This window comes from Girardinichthys multiradiatus, chromosome 13, assembly GCF_021462225.1.
Source record: "Girardinichthys multiradiatus isolate DD_20200921_A chromosome 13, DD_fGirMul_XY1, whole genome shotgun sequence".
NCBI lineage: Eukaryota > Metazoa > Chordata > Actinopteri > Cyprinodontiformes > Goodeidae > Girardinichthys > Girardinichthys multiradiatus.
In genome coordinates this window covers 32,948,440-32,974,294 of record NC_061806.1, presented here as the reverse complement: position 1 = coordinate 32,974,294, position 25,855 = coordinate 32,948,440, and the positions used below count along the sequence as shown (strand labels likewise).

General features: G+C 39.9%; 1 protein-coding gene and 1 long non-coding RNA gene across 2 annotated transcripts in view; one reads left to right on the top strand and one right to left on the bottom strand.

The window, feature by feature from the left end:
- Window positions 1-759: 759 nt before the first annotated feature.
- LOC124878895 lies at window positions 760-9,593 on the bottom strand. The gene is made up of 4 exons (XR_007040886.1): window positions 9,534-9,593; window positions 9,273-9,381; window positions 3,711-3,851; window positions 760-1,023 (listed from the first exon to the last, which is right to left on the bottom strand). It is a non-coding gene; the product is annotated as an uncharacterized LOC124878895 (long non-coding RNA).
- A 13,094-nt stretch (window positions 9,594-22,687) lies between these two features.
- The window catches only part of LOC124879420 (ectonucleotide pyrophosphatase/phosphodiesterase family member 2), a 59,965-nt gene continuing 56,797 nt past the window's right edge, over window positions 22,688-25,855 (top strand). Inside the window, exon 1 of the mRNA XM_047383986.1 lies at window positions 22,688-22,997. Coding sequence (XP_047239942.1) covers window positions 22,980-22,997 — 18 coding nt within the window. The 5' untranslated portion in view covers window positions 22,688-22,979. The remainder of the gene's footprint in view (window positions 22,998-25,855) is intronic.

Below are 25,855 nucleotides of genomic sequence, written 5' to 3'. Positions count from 1 at the left end.
GAGATTGATCATGTGTTAAACAGCATGACTAATGAAATCAACATAGAGATAGGAATTCCCAACAAAACAAGAGACATTCTTTCGAACCTTGAGACATCATGAAGGTGAAAGGATTATGTAATACAAAGACCGAGATTTTGTCCTTGGGTGATCAAAGTTTACTAAAGTGCAAACTTAAAATTCTGTATATACTTCACAGTAATAGTTAAAAATTTATAAATTCCCAGTAACTAGACCGGAGCTGTACAAATGATTATACAATATTTTCTCATGTACACTGAAACTATTTTTCTTGTTTTGACACTTATGTAACTTAAATTGTACATTTAAAACAAGGAGGGTCAAAAAATGAAAGTTATTTAAAAGACTACCTGCTATGTGTTTTTTTGGTTGCACAGCATTATAAGTATTATGAAGCCCATCTTCCTCCACTATTCTAACTCACTGCCAACTTCAAGTTATTGTCTTTTCTACTTTGATGACTCAACTTTTTGCTTTTAAATGTAGAAATCAATAATTGTTGCTGTTCCAAAGGTCATCTACATTATTGAAATTTCTTGAAGTTCTGGATTATTGCTGAATGTCGTGGACTTTCTTTTTATCCCAAAAATGTTAATTTCACTATTCAATACACATTTGGTTTTCATACATAAACTGAGACTACTGTTTGTAGAAGAGATTAAATTAACCTGATGCTTTTATCCATCCGTCCATCCATTGTCTATACTTGCTTGTTCTTGCAGGGTCGTTGGGGGGGTTGGTGCCTATCTCCAGCGGTCATTGAGTGAGAGGCAGGGCACAGCCTGGACAGTTTGCCAGTAAATTACAAGGCACCACAGAGACATACAGGACAAACCACCATGCACATACATATTCATACCTAAGAGGAAGCTGGAGTACCCAGAGAGAGCCCACGCATGCATGGGGAGAACATGCAAACTACATGCACGAAGACCACCGGCAGGGATTCGAACCCAGGACCTTTTTGCTGCACCTCAGTCCAGCCCATGCTTTTTCTATCTGCTGTAAAATAATTACTTTATCTCCGTTAATCAATGTTAAACAGATTATTTACCAGGATTTCTTGGCATTCATGGTATGTCAATATTGCAAATAGGTTAGGAACTCTTCATCTAACCGGCAGACAACCAAAACAAGCTCTCATATATCTGTGACACAGTGACCCCACACCTCTAAAGATCACGTGATCACACATCCAGCGCATGTATGTGTCTGCTGACTTATTTGTTTACTAACCTGACAAACAAATCCAAAAAAAAAGGTTAGCAAAAACAAACCAACTAGACTGCAGTTCTTGTAATTAAAGACATTTTGCTCTTCATTCGCAGGACTCTCTTGGTTCAAAGCTTGGGAGGCAGCAGTTCCAAGCTTTTAAGGTGTTTGGGTTGTGGCATTCTGCATATCCAAATTCATAGGCAGATTACAACAATAGGGCATCATTGGTCACTATTTTAGGAATAAAGCTAGATTGTTGTAGTATTCAAAGCACACAGAAGGGAATAACCTGGGCTTTGTGGTGTAAAATATATAGGTGTTAGGTTTAAAATGCTGGATATTTGATCTTTAAATGAAGCTGAAAATAACAGAATAATCTCCCTTTTTTAATTGATAACCAAGACTTTAATCTAATAAGTGCTTTGAAAGAGATGCTTAATGTAAATGTTTGTCCTCAAAAATCTATTCTTGGGACAATCTGTGACATGCCCTTCTGGGACTGTCCTCATAAACTCAAACACTTGGTGATCTAATATTGCTGTGATCCATTGATTTCATAAATCAATAAGATCATTGTGTTCAGCGCTGAGAACACCACAGAGACTTAACGTGTTGTTTCATCATTGACTGATTGGATTGGTTTAAATGTAAATTACACTTTTCACTGTAGAAATCCCCCACTGTTGGGAAGGTCGTGCATAAAGAAAGACATCTTAACGTTTTCTGGTGTTTGCACATGCAGATAGAAATCTACAAGTGATTTTGAAAATCTTGCAAACCCTTTGATAGGCTTGTAGAATTGTCCTTTGGTTTATTTTACGAGGTACGAGGCAGTGTGCCTCATACTATTTTGAGGTACTCTGCAGGAACTTAAATGACTGTTTTTTGCTCGATGTCACAGTTTGATAAAAAAATGTTTGCTAATTTGGGAAAACAACACCAAAAAACAAATGACACATTTTCTAAAACATGTTTGTTTTTTACCTAAGTTGATAAAACTGCCATTCAATAAAGAACATAAATGCATATTGATTTACAGGTGGGTGTCACAGCCAACCAACACTGATCATTTCACTTTCATCTGTCATGTGCCTAAAACCTACAGTAATATGATACTATATCGCCCTCTGCTGGATGAAAGCCTTTCTCACACTTATGGTAATATTTATTATACACAGAAATCCAATAATGTTGTTTTTCTTTCAACATTTGACTTATTGTCTGTTTCATTAAAGCTTTTAAAATAAAATAAAAACTCGTTAATTTGATTATTCTTTTTTCAGTTTAAAGGCCTTTGATCCCTGGAAGAGATAAACTGCGCAGGAATGGAAAAAGCAAAGAAAAGCCCTTAAGGCAAAGATTGTAAGGCCATTATACAGCTTCCAAATTAAATAATTTATTTTCATACTTGTTAAATATAGTGATTCTTAAAGTATAGTTGCTGCATAGATTGGCACAAAAAATAAAATAAGATGCATTTTAACATATAAACAGAAAGAAAGTAGGCTGAAATGGTAAAAAGAAAACAAAGAAAAACAGAAAAATAACATGAAAGTATCATCCAAGTAAAACTGCCTAGAGTGCAATAAGCTTTATTCAGTTATTCGTTTTTTAACAGGGCGAACAAGTGTGCAAGCATTAAAACAGTTGTCCGTACCTTTCCTATAAAAAATGCTGCTGCAAGTCTTTTGTTTGCAAACTATCTTAAAGACAATCTGATTGTTTTTTTTGTCTTTCAAATAATAAAAAAATCTTGACACAGTAGACATTTGAGGAACGCATGATGTTCTGTTTAGATGGGTTGGTCTGTTCTGGCAGGTTTGCAGCTGAGCCATACTTCTATAACAGTTCTCCAACATAAAGATTGGGATGCTGTTTTATGACCTAACCTTGCTTTAAATTTCTCCACAACTAACCCCAGGCCTGACTGGTGTGCCGTTTGGTCATCATAATGCTCATTCTCTCTAACAAACCTTAAGTCTTCACAGAGCAGCAGCGTTAATACTGAGATTAAATCACATACAGATGGACTGTATTTACTAATCATATCACTACTGGAGGCAATTGGTTTATCTGAATTGTAGTTTAAGGTAAACAAGTAAAAGGAGCTGTGCGTTTGCACCATACCTCTCAGCTTTTGTTTGTAAAGAAACCAGATAGCCTTTTACTTTCACTTCACAGCACTGCACCTATTACAAAAATCCAATAAAGCACTAACGCCTGTCACTATGTGAGAAAATGTGAAAAGGTTTAAGGTTTAATTATTGCTGTACAAGCTCAATTTTTTTCCTACAGTGTTAGCATAAAGGGTTTTACTCAATATATTTTGCCCAAAATTGTCTCACAGTGTCCAGAAAAACACTTTTTGCATTATTGCCCTGATCCTGAAGACTGTTTAAGTTTAGTTATGTGCCTGAGTACTTGCTCCGTTTCCTAAGTGCTTTCTTGTGAAATATTATTTACTTTTCTCTCACCAGTATGTTGATCTGTCACATTTCCTCAGCTCCTCAGTTCATGGTTCCACCCCATCTGTCATGGATTCTGTGTTATTGTTTTCACCTCACCACATCCTCCGAGTTTCAAGCCTGGTTTGTTTCATTTTTCACTTATGCTTCCTTTATTTTGGGGAAGAAAAATCAGAGAAACTTGTGTTAAAATCATTCACTTCTAAAACGATTTTTTTGAGATGTGACATAATACTGGTCCTTCTCAAAATATTAGCATATTGTGATAAAGTTCATTATTTTCCATAATGTCATGATGAAAATGTAACATTCATATATTTTAGATTCATTGCACACTAACTGAAATATTTCAGGTCTTTTATTGTCTTAATACGGATGATTTTGGCATACAGCTCATGAAAACCCAAAATTCCTATCTCACAAAATTAGCATATCATTAAAAGGGTCTCTAAACGAGCTATGAACCTAATCATCTGAATCAACGAGTTAACTCTAAACACCTGCAAAAGATTCCTGAGGCCTTTAAAACTCCCAGCCTGGTTCATCACTCAAAATCCCAATCATGGGTAAGACTGCCGACCTGACTGCTGTCCAGAAGGCCACTATTGACACCCTCAAGCAAGAGGGTAAGACACAGAAAGAAATTTCTGAACGAATAGGCTGTTCCCAGAGTGCTGTATCAAGGCACCTCAGTGGGAAGTCTGTGGGAAGAAAAAGTGTGGCAGAAAACGCTGCACAACGAGAAGAGGTGACCGGACCCTGAGGAAGATTGTGGAGAAGGGCCTATTCCAGACCTTGGGGGACCTGCGGAAGCAGTGGACTGAGTCTGGAGTAGAAACATCCAGAGCCACCGTGCACAGGCATGTGCAGGAAATGGGCTACAGGTGCCGCATTCCCCAGGTCAAGCCACTTTTGAACCAGAAACAGCGGCAGAAGCGCCTGACCTGGGCTACAGAGAAGCAGCACTGGACTGTTGCTCAGTGGTCCAAAGTACTTTTTTCGGATTAAAGCAAATTCTGCATGTCATTCGGAAATCAAGGTGCCAGAGTCTGGAGGAAGACTGGGGAGAAGGAAATGCCAAAATGCCAGAAAGTCCAGTATCAAGTACCCACAGTCAGTGATGGTCTGGGGTGCCGTGTCAGCTGCTGGTGTTGGTCCACTGTGTTTTATCAAGGGCAGGGTCAATGCAGCTAGCTATCAGGAGATTTTGGAGCACTTCATGCTTCCATCTGCTGAAAAGCTTTATGGAGATGAAGATTTCATTTTTCAGCACGACCTGGCACCTGCTCACAGTGCCAAAACCACTGGTAAATGGTTTACTGACCATGGTATCACTGTGCTCAATTGGCCTGCCAACTCTCCTGACCTGAACCCCATAGAGAATCTGTGGGATATTGTGAAGAGAACGTTGAGAGACTCAAGACCCAACACTCTGGATGAGCTAAAGGCCGCTATCGAAGCATCCTGGGCCTCCATAAGACCTCATCAGTGCCACAGGCTGATTGCCTCCATGCCACGCCGCATTGAAGCAGTCATTTCTGCCAAAGGATTCCTGACCAAGTATTGAGTGAATAACTGTACATGATTATTTGAAGGTTGACGTTTTTTGTATTAAAAACCCTTTTCTTTTATTGGTTGGATGAAATATGCTAATTTTGTGAGATAGGAATTTTGGGTTTTCATGAGTTGTATGCCAAAATCATCCGTATTAAGACAATAAAAGACCTGAAATATTTCAGTTAGTGTGCAATGAATCTAAAATATATGAATGTTAAATTTTCATCATGACATTATGGAAAATATTGAACTTTATCACAAAACGCTAATATTTTGAGAAGGACCAGTATGTTCAGTTTGAAGAGAAATGTGGACATTTAAATGCAGGATCGTAGGTGTGTTTGAGTATTTGTTTGCGTTCAAACATAGTAAAGCAAATTATAAAGTACAAAGTATGTTGTTTCTGAAATACAATCTCGGTAGAAGGTTTTTAAGGGTCATACTGTATAAGCTTTTAAATATACACGAAAATGTAAAACTAATAACCCATATTGTTCCAATTGCTGGGAATATAAACTCTTTTGTTAGCTTCCACATAGTTTTTTCAGCAAATTAAAATGGATGTTTGTGAGTTACATTTTTGGAAAAGGTCAACAGCCCCATTATAATGAGTTTCATAAAATTAGTTTATTTCTCAACATGAAGGCAGTTCCATGTCTATGTAGACACGTATAAGAAAATAAAGAGTCATGTACCAGGACACAAATCGATACATGCCAGTTTCATGAACTAATGTCCCACTATGTTGTAATGTAACAGTATGAAGTCCAAAGTTACCAGTAAGCTAAATATATTGATGTTTCCTGTAAAAGGAGCTAATAGCTCAGCATCTCCCTCTGCTGTGAGTCATTACTGCTTCTGCTCCAGAAGATAGATAACTGTCTGACAGAGTGGATGATAACACTTTTACTTGTCATTGAAGGAAATTGTGTTTGAAAAACTCCTTGCGTTTAAATGTTCTTCAAATGATTCATGTTGGTTTGGCTAAATGATTCATTATTACTCCTATGCACCCAAACTCATGGCTTAGAGAATGGAAGCTTTATTGTGTTTGTTATTAAGTAATATTATATTCAGTAATATGTTTTATTCAAATCTGAAGAGAAAAAAATATTTATATATAACACATATTTATATACAGGTCCTTCTCAAAATATTAGCATATTGTGATAAAGTTAATTATTTTCCATAATGTAATGATGAACATTTAACATTCATATATTTTAGATTCATTGCACACTAACTGAAATATTTCAGGTCTTTTATTGTCTTAATACGGATGATTTTGGCATACAGCTCATGAAAACCCAAAATTCCTATCTCACAAAATTAGCATATTTCATCCGACCAATAAAAGAAAAGTGTTTTTAATACAAAAAACGTCAACCTTCAAATAATCATGTACAGTTATGCACTCAATACTTGGTCGGGAATCCTTTTGCAGAAATGACTGCTTCAATGTGGCGTGGCATGGAGGCAATCAGCCTGTGGCACTGCTGAGGTCATATGGAGGCCCAAGATGCTTCGATAGCGGCCTTTAGCTCATCCAGAGTGTTGGGTCTTGAATCTCTCAACGTTCTCTTCACAATATCCCACAGATTCTCTATGGGGTTCAGGTCAGGAGAGTTGGCAGGCCAATTGAGCACAGTGATACCATGGTCAGTAAACCATTTACCAGTGGTTTTGGCACTGTGAGCAGGTGCCAGGCCGTGCTGAAAAATGAAATCTTCATCTCCATAAAGCTTTTCAGCAGATGGAAGCATGAAGTGCTCCAAAATCTCCTGATAGCTAGCTGCATTGACCCTGCCCTTGATAAAACACAGTGGACCAACACCAGCAGCTGACACGGCACCCCAGACCATCACTGACTGTGGGTACTTGATACTGGACTTCTGGCATTTTGGCATTTCCTTCTCCCCAGTCTTCCTCCAGACTCTGGCACCTTGATTTCCGAATGACATGCAGAATTTGCTTTAATCCGAAAAAAGTACTTTGGACCACTGAGCAACAGTCCAGTGCTGCTTCTCTGTAGCCCAGGTCAGGCGCTTCTGCCGCTGTTTCTGGTTCAAAAGTGGCTTGACCTGGGGAATGCGGCACCTGTAGCCCATTTCCTGCACACGCCTGTGCACGGTGGCTCTGGATGTTTCTACTCCAGACTCAGTCCACTGCTTCAGCAGGTCCCCCAAGGTCTGGAATCGGCCCTTCTCCACAATCTTCCTCAGGGTCCGGTCACCTCTTCTCGTTGTGCAGCGTTTTCTGCCACACTTTTTCCTTCCCACAGACTTCCCACTGAGGTGCCTTGATACAGCACTCTGGGAACAGCCTATTCGTTCAGAAATTTCTTTCTGTGTCTTACCCTCTTGCTTGAGGGTGTCAATAGTGGCCTTCTGGACAGCAGTCAGGTCGGCAGTCTTACCCAATATTGGGGTTTTGAGTGATGAACCAGGCTGGGAGTTTTAAAGGCCTCAGGAATCTTTTGCAGGTGTTTAGAGTTAACTCGTTGATTCAGATGATTAGGTTCATAGCTCGTTTAGAGACCCTTTTAATGATATGCTAATTTTGTGAGATAGGAATTTTGGGTTTTCATGAGCTGTATGCCAAAATCATCCGTATTAAGACAATGAAAGACCTGAAATATTTCAGTTAGTGTGCAATGAATCTAAAATATATGAATGTTAAATTTTCATCATGACATTATGGAAAATAATGAACTTAATCACAATATGCTAATATTTTGAGAAGGACCTGTATTTATTATATCAATTCCATAAAACCTTTGCAAATAGCAGCAATAAAACATTTATGTCCATTGGAGAAAAAGCTTAGAAATTTTTTTTTAATGCATTTAATGTAGTTTTTAGGGGAGTTAATTTATGGTCTTGGGTGGGCATCAAACTGCAGTTGTGTGCAGAATATTCCAAATAGTGGTAAAGGCTTTTTGCATTAACATGTTTATTTTATTTATTTGGATTTTTGTTATTGACAAATAAGAGCAAATACAAGTCAAGATGGACCGAGGACAACATAGATGGAAAAAAAACCCCAGCAAAAGACAACCTCATTTCTGTTAGAAAGTCTGTCTTTTACATTATTGTTAAATAGGCCAGTTTTGATGTCATGTAGCTCTGCACACGCACAGTGGATTTGAATAAATTAAAAAATAAATACAATAAAGTAAATAAAATGCATGAAAATAAAACAAATAAATGAATAAAATAAAAAATATATTAAATAAATTAAACACTTGTGAAAGAGAGAATGCAAAAAAATATTTCAGCAATCAGAAAATTATTTTATGCCTAATTAAGTTCTTCATTTACTTTCAGGACATTTTTAGAAAAGTTATGTATGCATGTATCCATGTTTGTCCAAAAAAGAATTTTTTAGATTTTAGAAATTTTCAAGCAGAATTATTTCACAAATAAAAATGTAGTTAAAAAATGAATAAAAAAAACAACAACTTCAGATTGTTAAAAGGACATTAGGTTGTGTCCTTCAGCAGGTATTTTTAATTTAAAAGTAAAACAGCTTCCTAGGCATACGGGATTCAAGTTTAGGCTGTTTATAGTGAATATTTACACCAGAACAGGACTGCTTAGCTTACAAACATTCCTCCTTTCACCACAATGACTGAATATTCATTTTGTTAAGTCAGTGTCACATGGTAAAAAAAGATATGAACTTCTTCACTTTTGCTACACAAAGTGTGGCAAAAATACAATGTGGAAGATGGAAAAACATTTTCTTGAACCCACAAATCAATTTAATTAACTTTATTTATGTAGTGTAGATTCACCCCCCCAAAAAAAAAGCTCAGAGCACTCTAAGAAACAAATAGACCCTATGTTTTTATTAATAATAATTTTAAATTTGATAAACAGGTTTGTGCAGTAGTCCAGTTTAGCTTCTAACATCTGAGGTTGATCACTAAAATCAATCCCTATCTACCTCATAGTTCCCTTAACAATGTGTTTCATTCTTTTGTTATGTTTAGACTGGACAACAGCAACTCACTCTTTACTGGGATGGACAACTGTCTTCTGGCCTGCAGCTGGTCCAGACACTTCCACATGGCCTTCCAGAGGGACCGGTCAAGAGAGGCCCAGCGCGCTAATGTCTTTTGCTGGCAAAAAGACATAAATTCTTCAAACTGGATCCAAGAGTGTCATAAGATCACACAATCATATGCACAAGTTAAGTATGAGTGAAGCACTGTTTGTGTACCTGGTGATTTCATTCATAAAGAGGGGAAATTAAGGTATAAGCATTGCTTACTTTTTCTCAGAGGCCTGCCAAAACTGTGTCGCAGAGAAATCCCCAGCAGAGAAGCTGTTTCTACAAGCCGAGTCTGAAGGAAGGACAACGGCCCGCATCACCATGGTTACGGTAATGCACAGCTGGTTGACGGACAGAACGAGCCGCCCAGCTACAGCTCCGGAGCTAAACCCTTTTGTTCACAGAGCGAACGCACCTTCAACCCCGATGTTAGCTGAAAGCCAACCGCTTGTTGACTGTGGACGTTTCTTCAAGCTTTGCCCTTTGGACAACGTTTCCTCACCATGGTTCATGAGGTTAGGTGTTTTGGACAGAGACAGATTTAGAATGAAATGATCTAAACGTTTTTCATTTTATGAAGTTTTTTTGTGTTGAACTCAGCTATCTTAGTGCTAGCAGGCTATCTGCAGCACACATGTTCAGGTTGTGTTCTTTGTATGTTTTTAAAGTTAAGTCAAACTTTACTTCAAGGGTGATTTTAAACACAGAAGATTGCTCATAATGCGCCATCTGCGCTCATGCCCTTATATTAACCGAGGTATTTTAAAGGTATGTGTTTGTTTCTGGTGCTAAGCTATCCGCTCCTTTGTTAGCTTAACTGCTAACAGCTAAGGACATGTGCTTGCTGCTAAATAATATTTACCCAGAAAGGTTTAGTTTTCAATCCAGTAAATAATGTGTCCCTAACATCATTTTACTAAATTTGATAACTAAGTAAACACCATTAAGCACCATTTCTCCAGAAAGATTTGGCTCTTTCCAAAATATTCCCTTAATAATATTTCTTCCAATATTGTTTTTAATAAATAAAGGCAGCTAATGAGACACTGTTGAGAAATGGTCATACAGAAGGTTGGTTTTATTCTGCAGATCATTATTTAAAACATTATTTTATTAAAATAATATTTTATCTGATCTTGCATTGTGAATGGTTGTCTAAACATTGCTGATTATTGTGTAAGTTGGTTCCAAGACTAACTTAACTTCATTTCCAGATTCTTCAAGATAATCCTTGGTTCTCAAACATAAATAACATTGAATGGTAATGTTGCATCACTCTTTTGGTCATGATTTTCAACCATCTTTAATCAACTTGTTTATATTGTACATAGCCATTAGTCTTCATTATTCTTTAATTCTGCTTGGTAGTTTAGTTGGATTGTTTTAGCATAGTAAAGAGTTTGTTGATTGAAATATGTTTGACTTTGAGTTGACTTATTTTTGTTAATAAATTCTTGTTCTTTAAGAAATTGTGTGAATTTATTCCATGTGTGCAGAGTTTATGCTGTTCAATAATGTCAGAGCTCGTCTCACACCTTTCTATTTTGTCCTAATACCATCGCCTTACTGGGCTGGTTTTCACAGGATAACCCTTAACAGACCGAAATATTATTTGATAAAATATTAATATTAAATATTAAATAATATTCTCAGATTCATAATTCCAACACATGAACATATTACTCCTATATTGTCCTCCCTGCACTGGCTGGCAACATTTCAGGGTTGCTTTCAATATTTTAATTTTGAGTTTTTAAATGTTTAAACATTCAGCCACCTCTTTACTTATCAGAGCTGTTACACCACCATGTCCCCAGTAGACCTCTGAGGTCAGGTAACCTGCTGCTTTTAGAACTTATTAGGACTCGCCTCGTGAGCTGAGGAGACTGAGCTTTTCTCTGTTGCAGCTCCCAAGCTGTGGAATGATCTTCCACTCAATGTAAGGATGGCCAGTACTGGGAATGATTTTAAATATCTTTTGAAGACTCTTCTTTTTAATTTGGCTTTTAACTCCAGCTGAACGGAAGCATCAGGCTGCTTTTATTAGTAGTCTTTTTTTGTTTTAAAGTAAATGTTTTTTTTATGTCTTATTTTATGTTTTTATTTCTTTATGGACCTGTTATTTCTATGGACCTGTACAGCACTTTGGTCACTTTGGGTGTGTAAAGCACTCTATAAATGAAGCTTGATTTAATGATTGCATTTAGACATAGAAATATAGTCATTTACAGTAATTTCTATCTAATCATAGACAGATTCATTTACAATTACATGCATTCCAATTTTTGTCTACCTATGAAACAATGCACTCTAGTTCAGTTGTGCCAATTGGTAAAAAAAACATTTTCTTTCTAAGGGAACGCAGTTGACTGCATAGAATCACAGACTTTCCCACCTCCAGAACAAACATGAAGCGATGTGCACAGTTAATTGCAACAAAGAGTTTACTTTGAAGAAATCCCTCATACTAAGCATGCATACTCCAGCTTCAGAAATACTGCCATCCCTTGTCTAAACCTGCTTGTCCTTGCAGGGGGGCTGGTGCATATCTCTAGTGGTCATTGGGTGAGAGACGGGGTACACCCTGGACAGGATGCCAGTCCATAAATGGGCAACACAGAGACACACAGGACAAACGATCACGGATGCACACACTCATACCTAAGGGTAATTTGGAGAGACCAATTAACCTAACAGTTATGTATGTTTTTAGATTGTGGCAGGAAGTCAGAGTATGTGGAGATAACCCATAAATGCACAGAAAGAACATGCCAGCTTCATGCAGAACATCCCTCGCCTGGATTTGAATTCAAAACCTTCATGCTTCAGGGCAACAGTGCTAACCACAGTTTTCCTAAATAATTTTTTTTTTACTTTCAGGGTAGCTGTAACAGGATAACTGACCTTCATGCACAGTGCCTAGAGTCTGTGAAACAGTGGATAAAAGACAGTTTTCTAATACAATACAAAACAGCTTTATAAAGCACTTTAAAAACCACACTGTTGACCAATGTAAAGTAAAACACAAAATACAAAGACTTTAAAGTTCTAGCAGCAATAAAAACAAATCAATGAAAACAGTAACAATAAGGACAATTTAATAAAACGATAATAGCCAGCATCTCAAACTGAGTTAAAAGCCAAACTGAACAAATGTGTTTTAAGAGAAGAATTAAAAACAGGAAGTAAGTCAGCCTTTCTAATTTGCAAAGGCAGCTCATTCCACTGTTTGTGGACAGCATCTGAAAATGCGCGACCACCTCTCAACCTCCGACAGTAACTGCTCAGCTGACCTGAGTTAGCGTGAGGGAGCATACAGCTGGATCTGGTCGGATAAATACTGAGGGGCGAGACTATGTAAACATTTAAAAACAAATCACAAAACGAACTGGAAGTCAACGTAGTGATGCTAAAACAGGAGTAATGTGTTCTTGTTGTTTGAAATCAGTTAAACGGTGTTCAGCACTATTTTGAACCAGTTGAAGTCAATTAACTAATGACTGGCTCAGCACAGCAATGCAGTAATCTAAACGGGTTGTAATTAAAGCTCAAATTAATATGTCAAAATGATTTCCTGAATTAAATGGTGTGTCTTTGGCAATTTGTCTTAATGATAAGAGCAGGACTTGATGCAACTACAATGACTCCTGTTTTTTTTAGAATGTAATTATAAGATTCTTTTATTGATTTAGAGAGCTCTTCATGGACAGGCACCAGGTTATATCAGAGGGCTTCTGCACACACGTATCCTTGGCAGGTCCCTGAGGTCCTGTGACCAAGGCCTGTTGATTGTTCCCTATACTAAGATGAAACCAAAAGGAGACAGAATATTCTTTTCAGTGGGCTCCAGTCTCTTCATTTGGACTTCAGCACTATGGACTCTGTGGTGTCTGTTCAAAGCCAGTTAAAAACATGTGTTTTTAAATCTGCTTTTTCTTAATTTCTCTTGTTCTTTATGTATTGTTATGGGTAAGATGGTAGGTGATAGGCAATAAGATTATGTAAAATAAACGTAAATCTTGCAAGTCAATCTTGCATACCACATTTATCTCAGAGATTGTGGTTGTTTTCCCCAGCCTGTTTATGTACCTGTTCATGTCTCACTGTTAGTTTCTGCAACATGTTCCGAGTCCAGGTGCATTGAAACTTGAGCTGCAGACTTTCTTCTTCCCAGAATTACTCACAAGACATTCCCTCGGGTCAAACAGGCATGCTGGCAATACGCCTGTTGATTGTAATCTGTGCTGGGGGGATCCTGGTGTTTAGGTGATTGTGCTTTGGCATCAGTTTTCAAATCAAATCAATTGCTTTACATGCAGCCTTTCTGAGTTCATCTGCAAAAACCTTTGTGTGTTTAAGAGCTGTTTTGGCATGCCTCTGTACGTATCTACGCCCATGCATATGTGAGTGTTTATGCCTGTGTGTGGTCTTTGTAAGACAAGGAGTTTCTCCCCCTGTGGTGATGGATGTACAGATCACTTTCAAAGAGCAAAGATTTGGTTCCCCCAGTGAACAAAATGTTTCCAGCAAAGAGCAGGCCGTCAGCAAAAGCAGAGCTTTTCAACATCAGAGGTCCTGATGTGCTTGCTGCTGTGAATAGAAGCAAATACTATGGCTCTATGTGCTTTTTCCCTAAAAATCAAAGAGCAGATAATTTTCTTATGTAGGCTCATTCTCTTTGAATAAGCTCTTTTGGAAGTATTTGCAACAAAGTCTTGCAAACTTTGTTGCAACTTCAGTAATAACATTTGTCACATTAATTGAAAATAAAAAAAGATGTTTACATCTCTGCCACAGTACATGCTGTTTGCTCGCCGTAGGCTATAGATATTTTTCTCTTATATCAGCAGGAAACAACGAAATTGAATAAATTTTTTCTTGATCCGACTTTGCTTATCCATATTTTCTTTTTTTTTATTTGGGGAGCTGACGTCAATGAAAACCACTGATGTTGAAATGAGGACACATAAGCCGTCTGGTAGTGCCCCCTTATCCGTGCAGTTATGAAAGATTGTGGATCGCTATTTAGGCATTTGTTCCTATAATGTTATCATAGCTCAGATGAAATCTGATGTTTGATGTTATGTAAAATCCAGGAGCTTGCAAAGAAAAAATAAAATACTTTTTTATGGAATTGAAATATCCTGTTTCTAGACCTAAAATAAATACAAATGTTGACTTTGTTACACGTGAAGCCAAACTTAGTTTGTACACTGGCCACATTCGCTTAGCTAAACAGTGGATACAATGAACCAATGTTGCACCCTAGGTTAATAAATATGGGTTTGGCACAGTCAATGATGCCTTGCATATAACCTTGTTATGTTATGATTCTGGCATGTCTGCTCTACCCTGTCTCCCTGGCTGCAATCAGCAAATTAGATGCACCTGGTGGCTGCTGCAGTGTAGTGCAATCTGTGGAATGGTAAGCACCTGTGTTTGCCCCGATATATACTGACTCTGACAAGCAGACGGTGCCAGATTTTTGAAAGCCATTGTGTGAGTAGATATCCAGCGTTCCTTCCTGTCTGATCATTGTTCTTGACCTTGCTTTACCTCTTGGATTTTTGCCTCTCTGCCTGCTCCCTGTCGGACTATTTGGATATTGGTTGTCGACCTTGTTTCCTGCATCTGGTTTATGCCTCTGCCTGCCCCTTGCATGACGCCTCTTGTTCCGATCGTTGACCCTGTTTTTGTCCTTGGATTATTGAGCCTGGAGTCCCTTCTTACCTGTGCTGTGGAGATCACTGCCTGCCGCCCACTGAGGTTTCCCCTCTGGGTTTCAAGTTCCACTCAAGACAAAAGAAGGTTAGTGGCTTTTCCGATCCCTGCAAAATCTGGAGAGACTACAAGTCACTAATCCCTCTTTCTGCCTCAGTGATTCCTGGAAGCTGTGAGGCGTGTTACCTGTGTGACGTTTTCCTGTGGCTGAATAAACCTTTTAACTTTCAGTATTGTGTCTGGCTGAATCTTGGGTCCTCCTTTTTCTGATTCATAGCAGAAAAATCTGGCCAAAAAATGGACCCATCGCCAGCACAGCAGAGGTGCACCCACATTGATGAGACCTTTTTCTGGTTGAGATCCAGCATGGAGGAAATATTTTCCACATTACGTTCTGGCAATCTTGTCTCCGAGCTGCCACCGTCACAAAGGGAGCCACGCCTATCTCCACCTGAGATGTTCAGGGGAGACCCAGACCAGTGTCGAGCTTTCCTAACTCAGTGTGAAATTCATTTTGAGCTTCAGCCGTCATCCTTTCCCACTGAACGTTCCAAGGTGGCGTTTGTTATATCTCTGCTGGCAGGAAAGGCAAAACAGTGGGGAACTGCTGAATGGCATAACAGGTCTGCATCTTGTAATCTTTATGAAACTTTTTCCAAGGAACTCATTAGAGTTTTTGACCAGGTCATTCCAAGTTGTGAGGCCGCAAGAGGATTATTGTCCCTCAAACAGGGTGATCAGCCTGTCTCGACCTATATAATTGACTTTCATTTGTTGGCTGCAGAGAGCCGTTGGAATGAGGCAGCACAAATGGATGCATTCATGAAAGGATTAATCGAAGACATCAAGGATGAGCTAGCGACCCGTGACTATCCTTCTTCCCTGAAACAACTCGAGGATTTGGCTGCTCGCATTGATATTCGGCTGGCAGAGAGAAGGAAGGAGAAGTGCCATGAGAAGGGTCGCTCATCATTAACTCAGGTTTCTGCACACCGGTATGAGAGAAGGAGTCGGTCACCTCTCACTGAGGAAAATGATAATTGTGAGCCTATGCAATTGGACAGAACCAAGATTACCCCTGAGGAGAAAGATTGTTGGAGAAGATTCAAGCTCTGTTTTTATTGTGGAGAGAAGGGACATTTAACACTCAGGTGTCCACTAAAAGGACAGGCTCAGCAGAGGAAGGGAGGTCTCTATTGAGCCGAAGTCAACTATCTGCCTCCTCCTTCTTGTTTCCTGCCCATTTTCAAACCTCTTCTTTGTCACCCCCTAAAGGCAGAACCTATTCATTGTCTGGTCCACAGCACAGGGCCATGAAGAGTTATGTTGATGAGGCATTAAAGGCAGGGCACATTCAACCCTCTTCCTCTCCTGCAGGTGCTGGTTTCTTTTTTGTTGGGAAGAAGGATGGTTCATTGAGACCATGCATTGATTATAGAGGCCTTAATGAGATAACAGTTAAAAATAGATATCTTTTACCACTCATGAACACAGCTTTTGATCAGATCCAGGGAGCCAAGATATTTTCTAAGCTGGATCTAAGGAATGCACATCATCTGGTCCGAATCAGAAAAGGAGATGAGTGGAAAACGGCTTTCAACACGCCTACGGGCCATTATGAATACAAGGTCATGCCATTTGGACTTACTAACGCTCCTGCAGATTTTCAGTCATTGGTCAATGACGTTCTAAGAGACATGGTGGGTCAATTCGTATTTGTTTATCTTGATGACATACTGATTTATTCTCAAGATCTGGAAACCCACAGAAAACATGTCAGAGCTGTTCTCCTGCGTCTTCTCCAAAACCAGTTGTTCGTCAAGGCAGAGAAATGTGAGTTCCACATAACTACCACTTCCTTTTTGGGCTTCATCATTTCCCCAGATCAAGTGCTTGTTGACCCCTCCAAAGTTAAGGCCGTATTGGAATGGCCTGTTCCAACTGATTGCAAGCAGCTTCAAAGATTTCTGGGCTTCGCAAACTTCTATAGGAGGTTTATTAGAAATTACAGCCTGGTTGCTACTCCCCTAAACGCTCTTACCTCTTCCAAGGTTAAATTTGTGTGGAGTAAGGATGCAGAGAAGGTCTTCAATAGGTTAAAGGAACTCTTCGTGTCAGCTCCAGTGTTACAGTCTCCTGACCCAGAGAGACAGTTTATTGTGGAGGTGGATGCCTCAAGCCCTGGGGTCGGAGCTGTGTTAAGCCAAAGAGGTGAGGATGATCGTATTCACCCCTGTGCCTTCTTTACAAGGACTCTGTCACAGGCTGAGCGGAATTACGACATGGGAGACAGAGAGTTATTGGCTGTCAAGTTGGCGTTGACAGAGTGGAGACATTGGCTGGAGGGGACTAAGGAGCCGTTTATGGTGTGGACTGACCATAAGAACTCGGAGTACCTGAAATCAGCAAAACGGCTAAACCCCAGACAGGCTAGGTGGGCTTTGTTTTTTGGTCGTTTTAATTTCTCCCTATCTTACAGACCAGGGAGTAAAAATGGCAAACCTGACGCCCTATCCTGGATTCGAGAGCCTGAAGAATCTCAGTCTGCGGGTGAAGAGGAGTTTATCCTTCCTGAAACCGTCAGGTTGTCTGTGTCCCAAGTGGAGGTGGAAAGGGAGGTCCAGGAAGCCATTAGAGATCTGCCTATCTCACCATCATGTCCACCTGACCGCTGTTTTGTCCCTGAACGCCTTGTGCCTAAGGTCATTGCTCTCGTTTAGTTTGTCATCCAGGAATCAGCAGAACCATTCAGACAGTTCGAACTCAGTTTTGGTGGCCATCGCTGGTCAAGGATGTCAAAGACTTTGTTGCTGAATGCACTCAATGTTGTCGAGCCAAGCCTTCTCGTCGCCCCCTGCGGGGTTGTTGCACCCTTTGGCAATTCCCCCTCGCCCATGGTCACATATTGCGATGGATTTTGTGACAGGTCTACCGGTTTCTAATGGTCACTCTGTACTACTAACCATAATTGACAGATTTTCAAAGATGGTTCATCTGGTGCCGTTGGAGAAGCTTCCATCTGCTAAGGAGATGGGTGAGATATTGACCCGAGAGGTTTTCAGGCTCCATGGAATCCCAAATGACATTGTTTCCGATAGAGGGCCCCAATTTGTGTCACGTTTCTGGAAGGAGTTTTGTTCTTTGTTGGGAATTTCTGTTAGTCTTTCCTCAGGGTTTCATCCTCAGTCTGATGGCCAAACCGAGAGAGCCAACCAAGAAGCTGAAACCAAACTTCGTATCTTATGTGAGTCTGACCTGACCAAGTGGTCACAAAATTTGCCCTGGGTTGAATACGCCATGAACTCTATGCAATCAAGTGCCACTGGTTTGTCCCCTTTTCATTTTGTGTTTGATTTCCAGCCACCCATGTTTTCAGTTCAGGAGAGAGAAGCTATGTTCCGTCCGCCCAAGCGGCTGCCCTAAGGTGCCAAAGAATATGGAGAAAGGCCAGGAGATCCCTGCCCCTAAGTACCAGGTTGGGCAGAAAGTTTGGCTCTCCGCCAAGGACCTCCCATTAAGGGTAGAATCCCGGAAATTGGCACCCCGATTTGTTGGACCTTTCCCAATCTCTAAGATTATCAACCCTGTCGCTGTACGACTGAGATTACCCAACTTCATGAGGATTCATCCCACGTTCCACGTTTCTCAGGTCAGGCCCTTCGTGGAGCCCCGACTTGGATTTTTGCCTCTCTGCCTGCTCCCTGTCGGACTATTTGGATATTGGTTGTCGACCTTGTTTCCTGCATCTGGTTTATGCCTCTGCCTGCCCCTTGCCTGACGCCTCTTGTTCCGATCCTTGACCCTGTTTTTGTCCTTGGATTATTGAGCCTGGAGTCCCTTCTTACCTGTGCTGTGGAGATCACTGCCTGCCGCCCGCTGAGGTTTCCCCTCTGGGTTTAGAGTTCCACTCAAGACAAAAGCAGGTTAGTGGCTTTTCTGATCCCTGCAAAATCTGGAGAGACTACAAGTCACTAATCCCTCTTTCTGCCTCAGTGATTCCTGGAAGCTGTGAGGAGTGTGACGTTTTCCTGAGGCTGAATAAACCTTTTAAACTTTCATTACTGTGTCTGGCTGAATCTTGGGTCCGCCTTTTTCTGATTCATAGCATGTTATACTTTAGCAGTAAACAAAAGAAAATCTGCTGGCTAACTCTTACCAAAAGGTTGAATGGAGTGAAAAGCAAGAGACAGAGAACTATAGGATCAAATTAATAAAAACAAGAACAAGAAGGTTGAGTCACCCTCATCAGAATGCTGTACTTACTGCTGCCCTTAGGTGTTTTTCTATTTCCTGTGAAATAAAAATAAAGAAATCTTTAATTATATGAGTTAATTATTTGAGAAAAAAAATCTGATTTTGTTTTAAACCCCTCACTTTAAGACTGTATCTTTCAATTATATAAAAATAAATTATTTGTGTTTTTGCCATCAGTCAGATATTAAATTAGGTATAGATATGTAATTTTAACTTATTACACACATACAAATTCAGGTATTTACTCTGCCCCTTTGCAAAATTGGGCATAATACAATGTAACTCCAACAACTAGGTGGCAGTAAAGTGCTTTCGGTGTAAAAAAGTTGGTATGTGCTGAAAATACACCAACAGGCATTAGTGGTATACATACGCATACATGTCTGTGTGGTGGTTTGTGGTTATTTCATTAAAAAAGTTCACAAAAGGTTAAGCTTGCAATACCAAAATAACAGGAGAGTATGATGACCTGTTCAATAGCTTAACTGTGGTGATATCTGGAATGAATTTGCAATAGTCATCTATAGTTACCAATATTTTTTGCAGAAAAATAAGATTTAGGTGCTTGGGTTTCACTTTATTAAACAAATACTTTAATCCATGTCATCATTGTGCATATAGACTCTCCAACAACTTAGCATATTGTCAAACATAATTTCATACAATAACCACTTGCCTCTCCCCTGTACAGTTCTGTATCCTGCTCCCGAACCTTGAAGAAACATTAATTTTCTCTGTTAACCATATCTTACCATGGCAGGGAACAGCCACAATGCTTTGTGCTTCTGTGGTACGTAAAAGTTTTACCAGCGTTCAAAGGGAAATGGGGAAATAAGCATTGAGTTTTGCCATCCCCTCAGCTTGAAATACTTTACAAATACTTTACAAATATCTGAACTAATCTTACTTGAGGTGTTTCATTCTGTCTTAAATATTAGAAAATGTGAATCCATTAAACAGTATCTGTTTTTTTTTTATGCGTGCACTTTGCAACTGCTAAACTACGTAGAATGCCAAAATATTGACTACCTATTGACTGTTTCTGTAGGTTTCTGTAATCTGTCTTTTGTACATTAAATTATTATGAAGGAGCTTGCTGACCTTTTAGTCAGATCTTGCTCTCAATTTTACTTTACTTCGTTAAATAAAGCTAATACAGAACATTAATTGATTAGCCTTTCATTTCATTTGAGCTTTAAGGTGTTGATTCCGTCTGCAGTTTTCCCATGTTTTCATGATCTGTTTTGATCAGTTGTTTTCCACTGTATTCCACATGTAGTATTTACAAGCCATTCTCAGTCAGTACCTCACTTTCCTGCTCTCCTCACAGCTACAAAATCTGTGTAATTAGACTACATGATTCCTTATCCCATGAATTGACCTCCTCTGTATTAATCTGCAGATTTGTACTCAGTTTTTGACAAATCCTGTTGTTGTCATTCCCATGTTCCACCTTTTGGCTCGTTGGCTTCCTTTAGGGCTCCTGCTGTTTTGTGTAAATATTTTACCATCTGATTTCTATCTGATCCAAAACTGCTTCTACCTCCCTCTTGCTTGTATTAAGGTTTAATTCAACAACTCATGAAAACTTTTCTAGCTCATCCAAGACCAGTTAACCTACATTATATAAGTACAGGGGTTGGACAATGAAACTGAAACACCTGTCATTTTAGTGTGGGAGGTTTCATGGCTAAATTGGACCAGCCTGGTAGCCAGTCTTCATTGATTGCACATTGCACCAGTAAGAGCAGAGTGTGAAGGTTCAATTAGCAGGGTAAGAGCACAGTTTTGCTCAAAATATTGAAATGCACACAACATTATGGGTGACATACCAGAGTTCAAAAGAGGACAAATTGTTGGTGCACGTCTTGCTGGCGCATCTGTGACCAAGACAGCAAGTCTTTGTGATGTATCAAGAGCCACGGTATCCAGGGTAATGTCAGCATACCACCAAGAAGGACGGACCACATCCAACAGGATTAACTGTGGACGCAAGAGGAAGCTGTCTGAAAGGGATGTTCGGGTGCTAACCCGGATTGTTTCCAAAAAACATAAAACCACGGCTGCCCAAATCACGGCAGAATTAAATGTGCACCTCAACTCTCCTGTTTCCACCAGAACTGTCCGTCAGGAGCTCCACAGGGTCAATATACACGGCCAGGCTGCTATAGCCAAACCTTTGGTCACTCATGCCAATGCCAAACGTTGGTTTCAATGGTGCAAGGAGCACAAATCTTGGGCTGTGGACAATGTGAAACATTCAATTCAATTCAATTCAGTTTTATTTATATAGCGCCAATTCACAACACATGTTGTCTCAAGGCACTTCACAAAAGTCAGGTACATACATTCCAATTAATCCTAACCATTGAACAGTGCAGTCAGAGTTAGTTATTTATTCAAATTGGATAAAAGGTTTTTCTGTCTAAGGAAACCCAGCAGATTGCATCCAGTCAGTGACTTGTAGCATTCACTCCTCCCGGATGAGCATGTAGAGACAGTGGACAGTCACTGTCATTGACTTTGCAGCAATCCCTCATACTGAGCATGCATGTAGCGACAACGGAGAGGAAAAACTCCCTGGAGACAACCTCCAGCAGAACTAGGCTCAGTGTGAGCGGCCATCTGCCACGACCGACTGGGGGTTTGAGAGAACATGTATTGTTCTCTGATGAGTCCACCTTTACTGTTTTCCCCACATGGCAGTGATTTTAATACTAGAATTCGTTGATTTGGTGGTGTGACCCAACACCTTTGGCAATATAGTTTAACAATCATTAATTTGGACTGTGGGAGGAAGCTGGAGTACCCAGAGAGAACTTATGCATGATCAGGGAGAACATACATGCAGATGGACCCTAGCCAGGGGACCCAGGCCCTTCTTGCTGCAAGGCAACAGAGCCATTCAAACTAAAAGCTGCGCTCAATCATGATCACTTGCCAGGCCTTTGCCTTGTAGAGCTAAAATGCAGTTTGAACACTCAGTAACACCTCTAAAATATATAGGTGAATATATAAATTTGTCTGTGAATGAAAAAAAACAAAAAACATTTAATCAATTAAAACTTGGGCAACAACTTATTACATGTCAATCAAGTGAGTCCTTCAACATTCAACCCATGAATTGAACTGTTCAAATTTTGAAGAACTGTGCTTTGAAACATTACAGTACTGTAATATTCTGTCTTTTTAACTGTAGACAACTTAGGTTTTTATCATGAACGTATGGATTCATCAAAACCATATTGTTTTGCTCTTATGATGTTACTAAAATTGTGCAAAAGGTCAAAGCTTCGTTCTTTTTCCATTAGTTCAGCCTGGAAACAATCGAAGAGAGATTACTCAAACCGTCTCTTTCCCTGTTAGTGCCTCTCTTTCCCCCTCTCTCTGTGTGATCAACTCAGTGCTGCTGACTGTGTTGGATTCCGAAGCGTCTGTCCGACCTGACGCACTCTTGTACCACAGCGCAGCTGTCACCATTACTTCATGCTTATTGGCTCAATACCGAGAGAGACAGAGGCTGAGCAAAGGCAAACAACGGGAGGGGGGAGAGAAAGAGCTGGACCCCTTCGCTCTGCTCCATCGATCTGCAGAGGTGCACCGAGGATCCTCTATCAGACCCTGGGCACGGACTTCTGAGTTTTTTAGATCTTCTGGAATGCCAAAGGTGGATCTGCTATTTGGAACAGGATGCTGCTGGGAAATTTGGTACGGTAAGACTGTCACAGTTTTGTGCTTGATCCCCATTTCGCTGAGCTTTGGCTCTCATGTGCATGCCCGAAGGTTTCCCAGCTCCCCCTCCCCTCCCCCCCAAAAATAGAGATAGCGCTGTGGGAGAATTGACACATCGACCTGCCAACTGAGAGAAGTGCTATTGCCTCACATCAGCGCAAGCAGAACCATTTTGAGGCTTTGCCTTAACAGAAGAGGTAAATTATAAAACTCATCCTTGGATGAATTTCAATTAGGGGGTAGGAATGACTGGCTGCTGTTGTTCTGACTCAAGATGTTTGACACTGATGGATTACTTCAGTGTTGCTTAATGTCAACAGCTGCGCAGATGTGTTTACCTGGGGGCGTTAAAGGTAAACACAAGCTGTAGGTTAACGGTTAGACTGTGGGATGACCTCGTTTCCATGTACCACAGCGTGGGTTTAAATATGATGAGAAATTAACAGGTTGACGTTACTATGCTTATCAGTATGCAGTAATGGTAGTGATTTACACGCAATATAACGTTATCTGTCAGAAAGATTTTATGGCCTTTTTAAATTAAATAGGTATAGAAGTTTTCTTTTTAATAGGCCTAATAGTTTTTCAAACATCAACCTGACATCTCGTCAGTTGACCTGCTACTGAAGCTTTACAATCATCCCAAAGTTCAAGGTTTTTTTTGGGGTTTTTTTTGTCATACCAGCTCACATTTATGTTAAGGTACGAAATTCGGACTTCGGTCCCAGCTAAGAAGTCTAATATCTAAGTAAAAAGAAAACTGCTTAAAACATGCAAAGCTAAATCTCAGAATAAATAGCAATTAGTAAGAATATATGCAGCAAAGGGCAGAAAAAAAATTACTTATACACATTGAAATAGTGAAGCTGATATTAACTTTGCGAAGTACTGAATACACATGTAAAGCATGAGGTAGTCCTTAATGTTGCACCTATAAGTGAGCAAAATATTGCACCTTTGGTGGATGAAGTGTTTAGTGCAGGTCAGTATGTAGTGAGAGTTGGGGCCACAATGCTAACAAGGTCTTGAGATACTCTTCAGAAATCAAAATAAATAAAAATTATCATGGTGAAGCATAGTCATGGTATAAATATTAGAAGATATATATATATATAAAAGCAATAACTATAAATAGATAGATGCTGTCACTATAGTCCCATTTTACTGAATTAGTAGAACTGATGATCCTCTTTCACCATTATTTGGGTCAGAAGCTGATGAAATCATTCATTTAAACCACTGGTTCTCAAGCTTTTTACAAGTGGTACCTCAGTAACTACTACGTTTGCATTACAAATACTGCTATTGTTACAGAGATTCTAAAACTGTTATACAACAGAACCTGGAGTTTTCAGCAGCTGAGCATAACACTCCCACTGATTTTTCAACTTAAAACTGGAACACAGTTAAGCAGTTCCTGGTCATTCTGTTGTCCACTTCAGTTTGTGTCGTGAATTCAGTATGTTTTGCTACTGAACTTCTCTTTTGAGTAATTTCTGATGAAGAAAGTCCTTGAACAATTCATCTTTTGAACTGTTGATGCTTATTAGCCCAGCATCACAGTTACAGTGGGGCCAAAAAGTATTTAATGAGCCACTGATTGTGCAAGTTCTCCTACTTAGAAAGATGAGAAAGGGTCTGTAATTTTCATCATAGGTACACTTCAACTATGAGAGACAAAATGAGAAAAGAAAATCCTGGAAATCACATTCTAGGATTGTTGTAAAATAAGTATTTGGTCACCCACAAACAAGCAAGATGTCTGGCCCTCACAGACCTGTAACTTCTTCTTTAAGAAACCCTTCTGTCCTCCATTCGTTACCTGTATTAATGCACCTGTTTAAACTTGTTATCTGTATAAAGACACCTGTCCACAGCCTCAAACAGTCAGACCCCAAAGTCAACCATGGCCAAGACCAAAGAGCTGTTGAAGGGCTCCTGGAAGAAAATTGTAGACCTGCACCAGGCTGGGAAGAGTGAATCTACAATAGGCAAGCAGGTTGGTGTGAATAAATTAACTACGGGAACAAATGTAAAAAAATGGAAGACGATTGATAATCTCCCTCGATCTGGGGCCCCAAGCAAGATCGCATCCTGTGGGGTCAAAATGATCATGAGAACAGTGAGCAAAAATCCCAGAGCTACACGGAGGGACTTGATGAATGACCTGCAGAGAGCTGGGACCAAAGTAACAAAGGCTACCATCAGTAACACACTATGCCGAGAGGGACTCAAATTCTGCAGTGCCAGGTGTGTCCCCCTGCTTAAGCCAGTACATGTCCAGACCCGTCTGAAGTTTTCCAGAGAGAATATGGTGGATCCAGAAGAGGATTGGGAGAATATCATGTGGTCAGTTGAAACCTGAATAGAACTTTTTGGCACAAACTCAACTCGTCATGTTTGGAGGAAGAAGAATGCTGAGTTGCATCCCAAGAACACCATACCTACTTGAAGCATGGGGGTGGAAACATCATACTTTGGGGCTGTTTTTCTGCAAAGGGGACAGGACGACTGATCCATGTTAAGGGAAGAATGAATAGAGACATGTATCATGACATTTAAAGCCAAAACCTCCTTCCATCAGTGAGAGTATTGAAGATGGAACGTGGCTCGGTCTTCCAGCATGGCAACAATCCCAAACACACTGCTCGCGCAACAAAGGTGAGGCTCCGTAAAAAGCATTTCAAGGTCCTGGAGTGGCCTAGCCAGTCTCCAGACCTCAACCCCATAGAGAATTTGTGGAGGGAGTTTAAAGTCTGTGTTGTCCAGTAACAGCCCCAACACATCACTGCTTTAAAGGAGATCTGCAAAGAGGAATGAGCCAAAATAGCAGC